This window comes from Cyclopterus lumpus, chromosome 24 (assembly GCF_009769545.1).
Source record: "Cyclopterus lumpus isolate fCycLum1 chromosome 24, fCycLum1.pri, whole genome shotgun sequence".
NCBI classification, from domain to species: domain Eukaryota; kingdom Metazoa; phylum Chordata; class Actinopteri; order Perciformes; family Cyclopteridae; genus Cyclopterus; species Cyclopterus lumpus.
Window position 1 is genome coordinate 18633788 of NC_046989.1, and position 12467 is coordinate 18646254.

The following is a 12467-nucleotide window of genomic DNA, read 5'->3' on the forward strand; positions in this document are numbered from 1 at the left end:
AGAGTATCCCTTGTCCTTCGCACATTCATTACTCGTCGAGAGTTCTCTTTGTAAACCCCTCTCTGAACTCAAGTCAGTCCCACGGTCACTCACACAGGCAGAGACGGTGTAATTGATCTATGCACTGGCGGTCAAGGGCAAAGAAGCGGTAATTCTACCTCGGCTACTTAAGGATGTGAGGATGCATGATAAGATGGGGCAGCCTGCATATGGCAAGCTGTTTGAACAAGACTGGATCTGTATTGCAGATGTCCTGAATTCAATTATTTCTAGTCCAAATGAACATTTCAGCTGGCCCCAATTTGCATTTTTGATATGTAACATTCTGGATATCTCTCATTTCAGATATCTACAATCTAATTTGAACAAGTCATACATTTTAGTATGACTTTCCAGAGATCTATAATGACATATATATATAATGTACCGGATATCTTAATAATAATAATTATACTACTACTACTACTACTACTAATAATAATAATAATAATAAGCCAAAGTCAGTTATATTTTTGACTAGTAACACTTGGATTGCAGATATCTTTGATGATAAATCTATTGCAGATCTATTCCATTCTCGATAATAAACATGTAATTGTGAAATTGAAAAAGTGGCCAAGGTGATGTCAACATCGGATGAAACAACAGGTGGGACTTACCGGTAGTTACCTGGATGTTGCTGAAATGTGACGTTTTCGGAACAACGTTTGGATATTTAAAGTACCGCTGGCCTATATTATTTAAATTGTATTCAGTTTACATGTGTAAGTGTATTTTTGTTGTTTCATTTATTTGGATGTAAAATATAATTATATGATATGCTTCACAGTAGGCCAAGTGTACACATATCCTCTATGCAGTCACAGACTTTGCTATTACCGAGCTCATCCTCCAGCACTTGAACGCAGCATCAGGCACCACCCAAAGCGCAAAACGTACTTCCCGGGATTTTCACGCGTGCCGTTGCCATGGAGCCGAGTTTGTTTCTCTGCTCCGACGTACGTGAAGTGAATGGTCGTGCTTGGAAATAAAGTCAGACCTCTGTGGAGGAAAACTCGGCAGCCGCGTGACTGCCCCTCGCTGTGGAGACGCGCGTGAGTCTGCGAACGACAGAGCGCGAGGACTTTTAAAGTTTTAACCGCGCGGGTAAGGAGCGCGTGCCAAACACACGCACGGTGGCAAGCTAACGGCCGTTTTCCCTTTAAACCAGGTTAGCTTGAGGGGAACGATACCTGAGGGTGTATCAGTTCATCAGGGCTCCTCCAGCGGGTTGTTCTGCTTTTTAATAACAAGCTAACGGCCAGTACAGGGAGTGAAAGGGAGCTAACGGTAGGTGACTCGGCCTAACTAAGTGTATCTTACGTGAAAGTAACGTTAAGAAGAATAAACTAGCTTCCATGAACCGTCGCCCCCCCCCCCCCCCCCCGCTGCCTAAGTTACATTACTACATATGCTCTGCGAGGATGGCACGCCATTGAGAGGTTTTAAAAAAGTAAAAGAAGAAGAAACATAATAGGCCCTTTTCACAGCAGCCGTGTTGCCCCGCACTTCAGGGGGAACACAGGTGGAATGACTAAGAATAACTGGTTGCATTATATTTCAGTGTCACAGATATTCCAAGTAAGCCAGCAGCACAGTACCAGGGCCCTGGCCCACCCGAATGCCATAGCACGTGTTATTATTTACACCTGTGTTTACCCTGTGATTGACATGTCAACATTGCTGCTGTGGAAAGGGCCTCTCTCTTCCACCCCTTGGTCGTTAGCGTACCTATTTTCTTTGTCAGGAAGTAATCTCTCTCTCTCTCATTCATATATATATCTAGATATAGATATATAGATATATATATAGAGAGAGAGAGATATATTGTTTTTTAAACCAGCCCCTCCGACCCCATGACGAGTGGCAGAGTAGCGGAGGGCCGCTTGCAGGTCCTTCAGATCTACCGACTACTGCAGTGCGTCCATGGAGGGGGACAAGGAGCACATCGAGAAGATGGTGAACCTCGGGGTGGAAAACCTCATCAACCTCACGGAGCCGCGGGACGCACGGGGGTGCTTCACGTGGCAGCGTCAGTCAACAATCAGGGTGAGGGGCCTCTTTACTCCGACAGGACTACATCCATTCTGTTTGATTGAGGACATGCTGCTGCACTGGCCTGCTCTACCAATGTGATCCTTTTCTAAATGAATTCACATTTGGAAGTGGCTAGCATTTGAAAGATGTGGCTTTAAACAGTCAGTATGTTTACATAACTATATAATACTGCAAATATATCCAATATTTCATTTGAATGTGGCCTTTTTACTGCACTGCAGCTTTACTAATTTCCAGGACTTATACAAGTGCATGTACATAAGACTACTGTTCAAATTGTTTGTAAGAGAAACACTTACCTTATTGTCTATTGTTTCTGAACTCCTCCTGACTCCTTATAGACTTGGTCAGCTTCCTTCTCTCCTTGGGAGCTCACCCCAACATCCAGGACAAGAAGGGCCACACCCCGGCCATGCTAGCTGCTGAGCTGGGCAATTATATCATAATGTCACTGCTGGCCCAGAACAATGCTGATATGAGACTCCAAGACACTGACGGCAAAGGTGAGCTGTAGCAGGCCAGGCGTTGCCATATTGCCACATAGTGATCGGAGAGCCTAGTACTCAGGGGCATTTGTAGGATCCAAAGAAAGGGGGGGCTAAGCCCCAAGGGGGGTGTCACTTTGGTGAATGTGTGCGCAAACATTTTTCTTGGGGCCCCGGATATCCATTGTCTCTGACAGTTCATAGATTGGTTCAATCAGAGTGTGATTTCGCTCTGTAGTTTTGCTTCATTCAGTATATGATAACACAAGAGACAGAATGTAAGGTCTTAGTTGATATTTATGCTCATTTTGGACACTATCACTGAGATAAAGATGAACTAGTTCAGTGTCAAATATACCATTCAATAGAAAAATATATTATAATAATATATATTAATGCAAAGAATAAAGAGATGTCCATAGTTATTTCTTGTATTTCGAATTCGCTCGTTCACGCTCGCTCAATGGAGACAGTTTATAACTTCACTTTCATTTGCCCCAAGTAAACCTGAATGTAACCAGGTAACACTCGTTAACAACTACCGACAGACACATTCTGTAACTACCTGGACTTACAGGTAAACCTGAATGTAACCAGGTAACACTCGTTAACAACTACCGACAGACACATTCTGTAACTACCTGGACTTACAGGTAAACCTGAATGTAAGCAGTAACACTCGTTAACAACAGACACGGACACATTCTGTAACTACCTGGACTTACAGGTAAACCTGAATGTAAGCAGGTAACACTCGTTAACAACTACCGACACATTCTGTAACTACCTGGACTTACAGGTAAACCTGAATGAAGTCCCAGAAGTCAGTGGACACACAGCTCAGAACCGACCAATCAAACACTGGCTCCACATCAGGGCATTCACGTTTTCACATGTTTGTGTTGCCTGTGCCACCAAAGTTCTCCTCCACACTTGGTACGTAGGAGAAGTTTAGGCCGGTTGCAATCTGCAACCTCACCGCTAGATGCCGCCACATGGTCCTTTAATACTTTATTAATCAAGTAGTTCTATTGGGATTTTTTGCAAGATATTTGAAAAATACATATTTGCATAGAAATGACAGACTTCCACAGGTCAGTAATGACAGGGATCAACCATAAAAGCCAAATATGTGACATCAAAATGTAACTTTATAGAAACAAAATGATGGTGAGAACAATTTATGGCACGTGTCATAAATTCAACGGTAGTATAATTTATAAAATATCAAAACACACATTTGGAAACTGATTTAACTTTTAAACTGATGGAGACCTCTGCTGTCAGGTTTGATTTTTACTAAACAACTGGTAAAATATCGCCTATTTCCAATTTATATTTTCGATTCTCAGCTATTATTAAATTAAATTACAATAAAAAAATAGGAAATTTACAAACCTAGTTATTTTTATATCTGAATGTGCTCAAGAATTCACATAAATACAACAACATAGTAATTCAAACAAAGCAGAGTGTCAGTGACCAGTTATGTTTGAATATCACCCCAGCATCATCATCATCATCAGGTAGATGTGGGCGAACCAGATGTGGTGAGGAAATATGACTCTGAATACATAACATTTGGATTGAGGGTGAGGGTGAGCAGAATGTTAAGATTGGTCCTTACAGCTGACGGTAACACACATTTACAGTCAGAACTGAACCGGCTATCTTGTGGTTACGGGACGACCACTCTGCCCACGAGCTACAGCCGTCCCCAAAAACTCAACATTTGACTTATAACGCCAACAAGTTAAATGTCTTTAATCATGTGAGCTAACGGAACAGCATCTCTTCCACTTATGTATTCTCATTTGAGCTTGGAGTGTCGATGTCTTTAATAGAGGTGTTTTCCATCTCAAGTTAGTCCAGCAGGTTCACTGTGGATGCCTTTCCTCACAACTCATGAAAATCCATGGCGACTCTGTTTAGCTATTGATGAGAAGGCTGTTTCCCTGACAACTCCAGTCAGCGGGCCTAAAGTTGTTCTCCGGGACCTTGTTAAACCAGTTGTGATAATGATCCCAATTACAGTGTGTCCGGGGCATCGATTACTGCAAACGCCATGCTTGCTTGTTCGCTCATGACAGTGAGCGAACAAGAGAAGGAGAGAGGAAGGGCTTGAGTTACAGTGAGAAGAAAGGTATGTGCGCGTGTGCAATGTGCGCATCAAGTCAGGCTTTTGTATGATGTATGTGGCACCCTGTCTGTGTGTGCACGTGTCCATCAGACCGCGTGGGGACATCTAATTACAGATCAACCTCTAATGGTGATCCCCACCTGTGAAACCTGCTGAGTAACCAGATATCGCCCTGTACTCCCCGAGGACTGGTTTGGTCCAGTCTCAATGCTCACAGCTGAGCCTTTCCCCCCCGTCGGCTGAGCGTCAACAGTCACACGTTTGTCTTATCCTCAGTGTTATCGAGGGCCGGGTGGACTGCATGTACAGTTATGGATTTGTTGGCCTATAAACACATAAAGACTTCTTGACAACATTAAATCCGTGATGCGTTTACTAGCCAATGTCTATAAGCTAACAAGCTATTTCTCCATAGTACACTCAATGCAAAAATATTATACATTTCATACATCTCTGCATGGACTGCTCTGATTTGTCATTATTCTTTGCCGTTTTTAATTATTTGATCTGGCATTTTGGTTTTTATTGGACAGTATATAGGTATAGTAGTGACAGACAGGAACAATGGAAGAGACAGAGGTATAACCAACAATTAATGTGGAAGTGGCTTCAAACATTTATTCTACTGACCACCAGGGGGCTCTTCTGATTTGATAGAAGTCTATGAGAGAATGACTCTACTTCTCTTGATTTATTCCCTCAGTAAACATGAGTTTATGGTCTCAATCTCTAGTTTCGTCTTCTTCAATACAGCGTGATGTTCATTTAGTTAATTATGGTCATTTAGAGTTAAATGGACTTCAAAGTAGAGCATGTTCTTGGTGGGGGCTCACTGTGATTGACAGGTTGCTGTCGCTACCAGAGACGTTCTACGGCATCACTACGTCACTCAACATGGCGACGACACTTCCTTTATACAGTCGATGCCAACAACAAAGGTTATGTGGCTATTTGGCTACGAGGACACCCTTGCCCAAAGTCATTTTGATAATGTTGATATTAACATTTCTTCTTTTGTGCTTACCCTCTTCTCTTGAGGCGTGCTATTCTACTGCATCTACCCCACCAAGCCCCACACCCGCTGCCTGCAGGTGGCTCTGAAGTGCCAGGCGGACGTCAACAATGTGTCAGCGGAGGGGACTCATGTTTTCCAGCTGATGTGTGAAAAAGCCAAGGAGTGCGGCCCCTTGTGTCTCATCATGCTGTGTGCAGGGGCAGACCCCAATGCAACAAATCAGGTTACAAAAATATGATGGGGACTTAAACCGAGGCATTATGGGACCTGAGCACACAACACATTATCAGCTGAGATGTTTGTTTAACCTAAGTCCTCCCCCCTCTTTCTCGCCAGAAAACCGGCGTCACCTCGTTGATGGAGGCAGCAAAGAGGGGCTCCTTGGAGCTCGTTAAAGCCATCCTCAGGAGAGGGGGAAAACCCAACGCCCTGGATCTAAAACGCCTCACAGCAGTGCACTATGCAGCTATGGGGGGCTTTTTTGAGGTGTAGTATGTGCCCATCCCATGTAAATGTTATGTTTCGTACTTAAGATTCTGTTGCTGATGTGTTGCCCGGTGGGGTTGTGTGCCTTCCAGTTGATTCAGGTGCTGTCCGCATACATGGCAGACATGGGTGTGATCAACCTCGAGGGCTGCACAGCCCTCCACTACGCCGCCGCCACGGGCAATGCTAACTGCTGCAAGTTCCTGGCACAGAGAGGTGCTGAGTTGAATTTCATCTCTTTCTAAGATAAGGCAAAGTTGGCTCTGTGGTAACTACCCCTAGTGGCCGTCACAGGGTCAAGACAGGATCTTTGTTTTTATAGTTGTATGCTTTATAAACTTAATCATCAAGTATTCAACCAAAAAAAGGTGAAAGTTGTCAAATATGCAGCTGCAAACACAGTCCCAAATCGAACGAGGTAATTCTTGCATGTGTTTATATTTCTCCTCTCTGGAACTGTGATCGATGTTCAGGTTGTAACCCCAAACTGAAGAACCAAGAAGGTTTGCTGCCACGCCTGATTGCCAAAGAGGCTGGTCACAAAGCAGCAGCCAAGGAGCTGAGGAAAGCCGAGCGGCAACATGGGAAAGCCAACAAATCCAACAACGTGGACCTCACATCAGATCTTTGGGGCCTGACCCTCCACGACTGGTCTCACGAGTACGAGGCTGAACTACGGCAAGCCTTTGGGAACAACTCGGAAACAGTTAGCCCCGGGATGTTCATCTCAGTGTTGGAAGACCTAAAAGCTCCAGTTGAGCTAGATCAGCTCAACACGGTAATCTCAGCCCACGACAAGGGAGGACAGGGCTGCGTCAACATTAATGATTTCATCAAAGGTGCCAAGTACATCAAGAAACCATTCCTCCTCTCCTCTTACATGCCAAAAAAGAAAAAGGGAGAAAAGAAAGGGAAAGGAGCCAAGAAGAAGGGTAAATTTGTCCTCCCCCTGCCCATTTGCACCCTTCCCCCGGAGCTCATGCCCCGGCGACCGGACGGAGGCCCGCCCCACTTCATGATTAAGACTTACTACAACTGCTCAGACGTCCATCGATTCGACCGCGATCATCAGCCAGAACATCCCTTAATGAATGACTCTGAATGGTATGTGGAAAAGCCAAAGAAGGTCTACGTCAACATCAACTACTGTGTGAAAAGTAGAGACCTGGAGTCTCTGGACCTTGCTCTCAATCAGCAGGTTCCTGTGGATGTCCAAGACCAGTTCTACAAGACCCCGCTCATGGTGGCCTGCTCCAGTGGCGACTACGAGGTGGCTCAGTACCTTCTCAGTCGGGGGTGAGAAAGATCTCGCTTTGGTCTTTGTTGTTGTTGTTTTTAGACTTTCTGAAAGCAAAGATTTCCCCACTGAAGCAACACAGATATGCTTCTTAGTTTCTTTTGTGAGGCTTATTACAGTTAAGTGAAACTTATCCATCACCAATGTTAATTTAAAGCAGCGATAATCAGTATTTTAATTTAAACAATGTGGAAACAAGGTGACAATTTGAAAGGGGGTCACTAGTTGTGATGAAGCTACTTTAACTAGCTCGTGAATCAACGGCTCTGTTTGGCTTCACTGAGCCTCACAACCACTTCCTTTTTCAGCTGTTGTGTTAACAACGTGTTGCTGCTGCCCATAGGCGACATTTAATACAAAGCAGGGCTTAAGTTATTATCCTTAAGTTTTGACGTATTGGCAAGGTGTCATCCGAACTAAGTAATGCAGACGATGTCCTCTTTTGTAGACGTATTGTTTTAAATAAAATCGATAACGGTCAGTGGTAACCTCAGTGACAAACACATTGTGACTGCTTCACCACAGGCCTTGTTTTTACTGCAGCCATTTTGACCGGTGTAACTAAAAACATGAATTATGACCCTGTTCCATTTCGTTGGGCCGTGGTCCCTTGTGATGTGGTCTCACTGGAATCAAGTAGAATGGGACCATAATGGATTTGATCAGTTACACCTGTGTTTAACCTGCTCGTTGCCTCTGAAAGCCAACCTGCTTTGTCAGCTTAACGCTAATGAGCAGTGATTTCCGCACCTCCTTTTGTTGCAAAATGTTTCCTTCAAATGGTCCGAGCGGAGGTCAATTTTACTCACCTTGGTTGTTGTGTTAAGATGGATATTTAATATTTGAAATAAAATCATGAGCTAAATGATATTGAAAGAAATCTACGCTAAGACAAAGTTTGACTCAGATCTGCTGTCAGTGTGTAACCATGCCGACGCTCTCTAACCACACCATGATGACACGCCTCTTCCTAACAGGGCGGACGTGAATGTGTGCGACCAGTTCTTCTGGACGCCCCTCCACCACGCGGCTCACGCTGGCCAAGTGGAGCTCGTTGAACTTCTGGTGGAGGCCGGGGCCTCCGTAGACGCCCGGGCCCTCGGTGGAGGCACGCCCCTCATGAGGGCCATCGAGAGCTCTCGACCCTCCTGTGTGGACTTCCTCATCAAGGCCGGCGCCAGTGTCATTGCAGAGAACAAGAAAGGTTTGACTGCATCTAAAATACATAGAAGTGAATTTAAAATACTACTATACATTTCGTTTTATATATTAAAATGAAATGTAACTATAAATGAAATATAACTGAGTTGGATTGCATAAGATTTTAAGGAAGCAACGGAGGAACTAGGAGCCATTAGTGCACACTATGAACTGTCAGGCCAGCCAGTCCCTTGCTGGTTAAAACTGTGACTTCTCCTCCTTCAGAACAAAACTGCCTCGACATCGCCAGAGCTTTTGCAGACTCCAGGATAATTGACTTGGTCAAAGACAAGATGGACTCTCTGTCCAAAGCAAAGGAGACGGCAAAGGGAAAGGGGGGCAAAGCTCAAAAGCCTAAACCTGCTCAGGCAAAGGTACCCAAGTAACGCTATTAAAATCTTTCTACCAGTCCGTTCAAATCGTGTGGCTTCAAACTTTTCACGTTTCCCGTATGTAGGTAATTAAATTTGACCTTGTTCTTAATTCTCTGTCCACTGTGCACAAAACCCATCGAGGCCCGTTCATGTCAATCACTATGGAAATAAAGCTGTCATGTTCTCTGAAGTCATAAACTAGAAAAGGTGGCGAGCCCTGTTAGATGTTACTCCAGAATACGACCTCTCGGTACTTTCCGTTAGCTAGCCGCTGTCCCCGACCGGCTAATCACACTTTGATGCTGATGTTGTCTTCATTGGTCTTTATGCTCTCTGCTGGTGAAGAGACCTCCAGAAGAATCAGTCGCTGCTTAGTTTCCCTCGCTGCGGTCCGTGTGGCCGCCGCGGTCACATCAAAGTACAAGGAAAGGTAATCCCCCCCTTTGTTCTCCAGCGTCTTCCTTCAGCATGACAAACCTGAGCCTGTAACCACATCTGATGACTCTGAGCCACTTGTAAGCAAACCAGACCAGATGGGTTACGTTTCACCTAGTACAGGCAAGCACTTCAATTTGAGGGCCAAATCTGAAAGGTATTGATTATGTCATTAGCAGGTGATGTCGTGGCACAAATTTAGCAGCAATTCTGGGGGGCAGCCCACTTCCTGTGTCTGCTCCTGCAATAAATGACAAAGACGATTGATGACGGAATTCCAGAAATTCACTCACTACAACAAGAATCTGATAAGCCTATTCAACTTCCATCCAATGGAACGTATGAGCAACCCTCAGGTCCAACTGGAGGCTTTTCATTGCAGTGTCACACTCACATGGCTTTGAACCTGTGAACCGTATCACTGAGTTGGTGAGAAATAAGGTTGGGTAAATGTAAAATATGGCCATAACTTCTTAACAAGCTTTCATAAACTGACTGTAAAGGTTCTACAACGTCTAGGAATCTTTAACTTCTAGTCTCCAGTATGCAGATGTACAGTTTCATCAGAACACATGAATATTACTCGGCTCATTGGATCCACAAGCGTGCCAGCTTTCAAGTCATACCCGATGGATGCGATTCCGGTATGAATAGACATTCAAACCCCATTTTACCATAAGGGAGTATAACTTAAGCATAAAAATACAGCTTTACTTAATGCAAAAACTGCAGGGTTTTTGCCCATTTTTCATATAGATATTTTAAAGTGAGAGGTCAAGGGAATCTTTTGAAAATTGCCATCATTACCTACTATGAAGCATCGTGACGTAGTACCGCTTGAGTCCTGAGGTTTATTGTCTCGTATGACACATTTCTTCCACTTCATAACGTCTTTACTGCATAATTGATTTGTAGGTCAGCTGAATATTATAGGGTTTCAAAATTATGATCCCAAACCATACTAAAGGCACGCACTGGGCCTTTAAGTTAAACAAATGTTTTCTTCAATGTTTAAAATGTCCAGACAGTGGCCATACAACTCAGCTGATATTGACCAGCCCACTATTCAGGTAGGTCTTCAAGAGTTTAAACCAACAACATGCGTGGGACATGGAAGGAAAGCTTATATGTCGGCTTGTATGTCAGACCAGAGGTAGAGTTAAAGGGATAGCAATCAGTTCAGTGGTCTGCCATAGAAGCAGAAACCCCTTTGAGTATGTGTTCCTGTGAGGAGAGCTCTGTGGCCCCGAGAGCTAGAGACCACAAACAAGGAAATACTATCTCCCATCTGCAGAGGCACAGGACCTTCAGAGTGACGGCAGCATACACATGTAAACATCCCCGGGCCATGCAAGTAGTTACTATTGCAGATTTGCGTAGCCTGCGTTTGTCTGTGTGTGTTAAGGGTTTTACCTTTTTATATTTGTAGTTTGTACTTCTGTTGGAGAAGAGCGGTCCAAACTAGTTTGTGTCTGTTTTAAGTCAAATCTAAATATCAGTTTCTTCCGTTGTTTGTTTGTCAAAAAATTTGCTCTGGATGTCGAAACCCTTTGCAGCCCTGTTCAGGGACCTGACCCTGACACTTGAAGACCTCTTGATTCGTCTGAAACCCCTTGGTGTCCCCTGCAGGGCGTCACTGCCGACACTTCAGCAGACACATCGACAGCAGCAGCGGGGAAGACTCCTCCCCCGAGGGGCTCCAAGGGCGTCGTCCTGCAAAACACCCGCATCACGACGGGGAAAACCAACACTGTGGATATCACCTTTGTGCCAAAAACGGTAGGGCTCACCTCCATCTGCTCGATGAGGACAAGGTAGTTCTCCGTGTCTCAACTCCCAACTAAAGGTATCCCATAAACTGACCCATTTTGAGCTCGGCCTTGTTCGTCGTAGATGTTTTTCCGTTGAATCAAAGTAGTCAAATGTTTAAAGGCACGAATGTTACGCATTGATGATGTTTTGTTTTATTTCTGCCAATGTAACATTTCTGAAGACAAACAAGTTTCCAGTCCAGAAAGCCTTGAACAGGCTTTCATAATCGTGATTACACAACCCATCAATGCATTTACACTAACTAGCAAGGTGACTCTTGTCCACAGTGTTCCCACCAGTGCAGTACTGGACACCAGTAACTGAGTCGTTACACACAGTTATCATGACTTCCTCCTGTCTGACCTGTCTCAGGTTTGGGGGCAGCCGCCCACCACCAGCCAGCTGATGTCAAAGATAGAGAGACGGAAGGAGCTCTTGTCCCTGGAGTTGGACTTTGACGACTTCATGATGCCTTTCAGCCAGAACGTGTCGAGGACGGAGCCGGCGAAGAGCACGGGCTAGACCGAAAAGAGACACCGGTAACAGTTACAGACGATGGATCTATTTATCGTTATATTCATCAGTGGGACATCATGTGACTAAACGTCTTCAGTATCGGAGCAATGTCAATACACAGTCAGAAGTGGTTTGGACAGTGCATGTCAAATGTCAGCACATTAATCTGTTTTTATTAACAATCGCACAATAAAATTCATGCAAATAATGTGGATGGGAAAACTGGCCTCAAAATAAAGACAATACACCATCTAGTACTGTACAGTGTGCCCACGGTGCTCAGCAGGTACTGTGTGTGTGTGTGTGTGTGTATTGTCAAACTGGCCATGAAGGGGGAACTCTGAACCAAAGAGACTCAGACCAACAAAGCCTGATGTTTTTTCCAGGCTGAGGAGGAGACCGACGCTGTCTTTGGGTCTTTTTTTTCCCTGACTGGAACATTCTTTTGATATCGTATGAAACAATCACTTTAACACAAATGGAAGCTCTTATTGCAGACACACACACACGTCCAGTTCAGTCCGTTTACTTTTGCATTTGATTTCACTGCTGCAAAAAAACATCAAGCTGCCGGCAGAAAAAAGGACTGCCCACCAGCCATGGATGCAGT

General features: G+C 44.4%; 1 protein-coding gene across 1 annotated transcript; it reads left to right on the plus strand.

Annotated features, from left to right (window-relative positions):
- Positions 1-1852: 1852 nt before the first annotated feature.
- Positions 1853-12119, plus strand: ankef1a (ankyrin repeat and EF-hand domain containing 1a). The gene is given in 12 exon segments (XM_034527633.1): positions 1853-1967; positions 1969-2044; positions 2047-2088; positions 2439-2600; positions 5761-5960; positions 6074-6223; positions 6316-6439; positions 6697-7519; positions 8498-8724; positions 8946-9094; positions 11159-11308; positions 11714-12119. Coding segments are annotated over 12 exon segments (2325 nt in total). The 5' UTR covers positions 1853-1895; the 3' UTR covers positions 11864-12119.
- Positions 12120-12467: the final 348 nt, after the last annotated feature.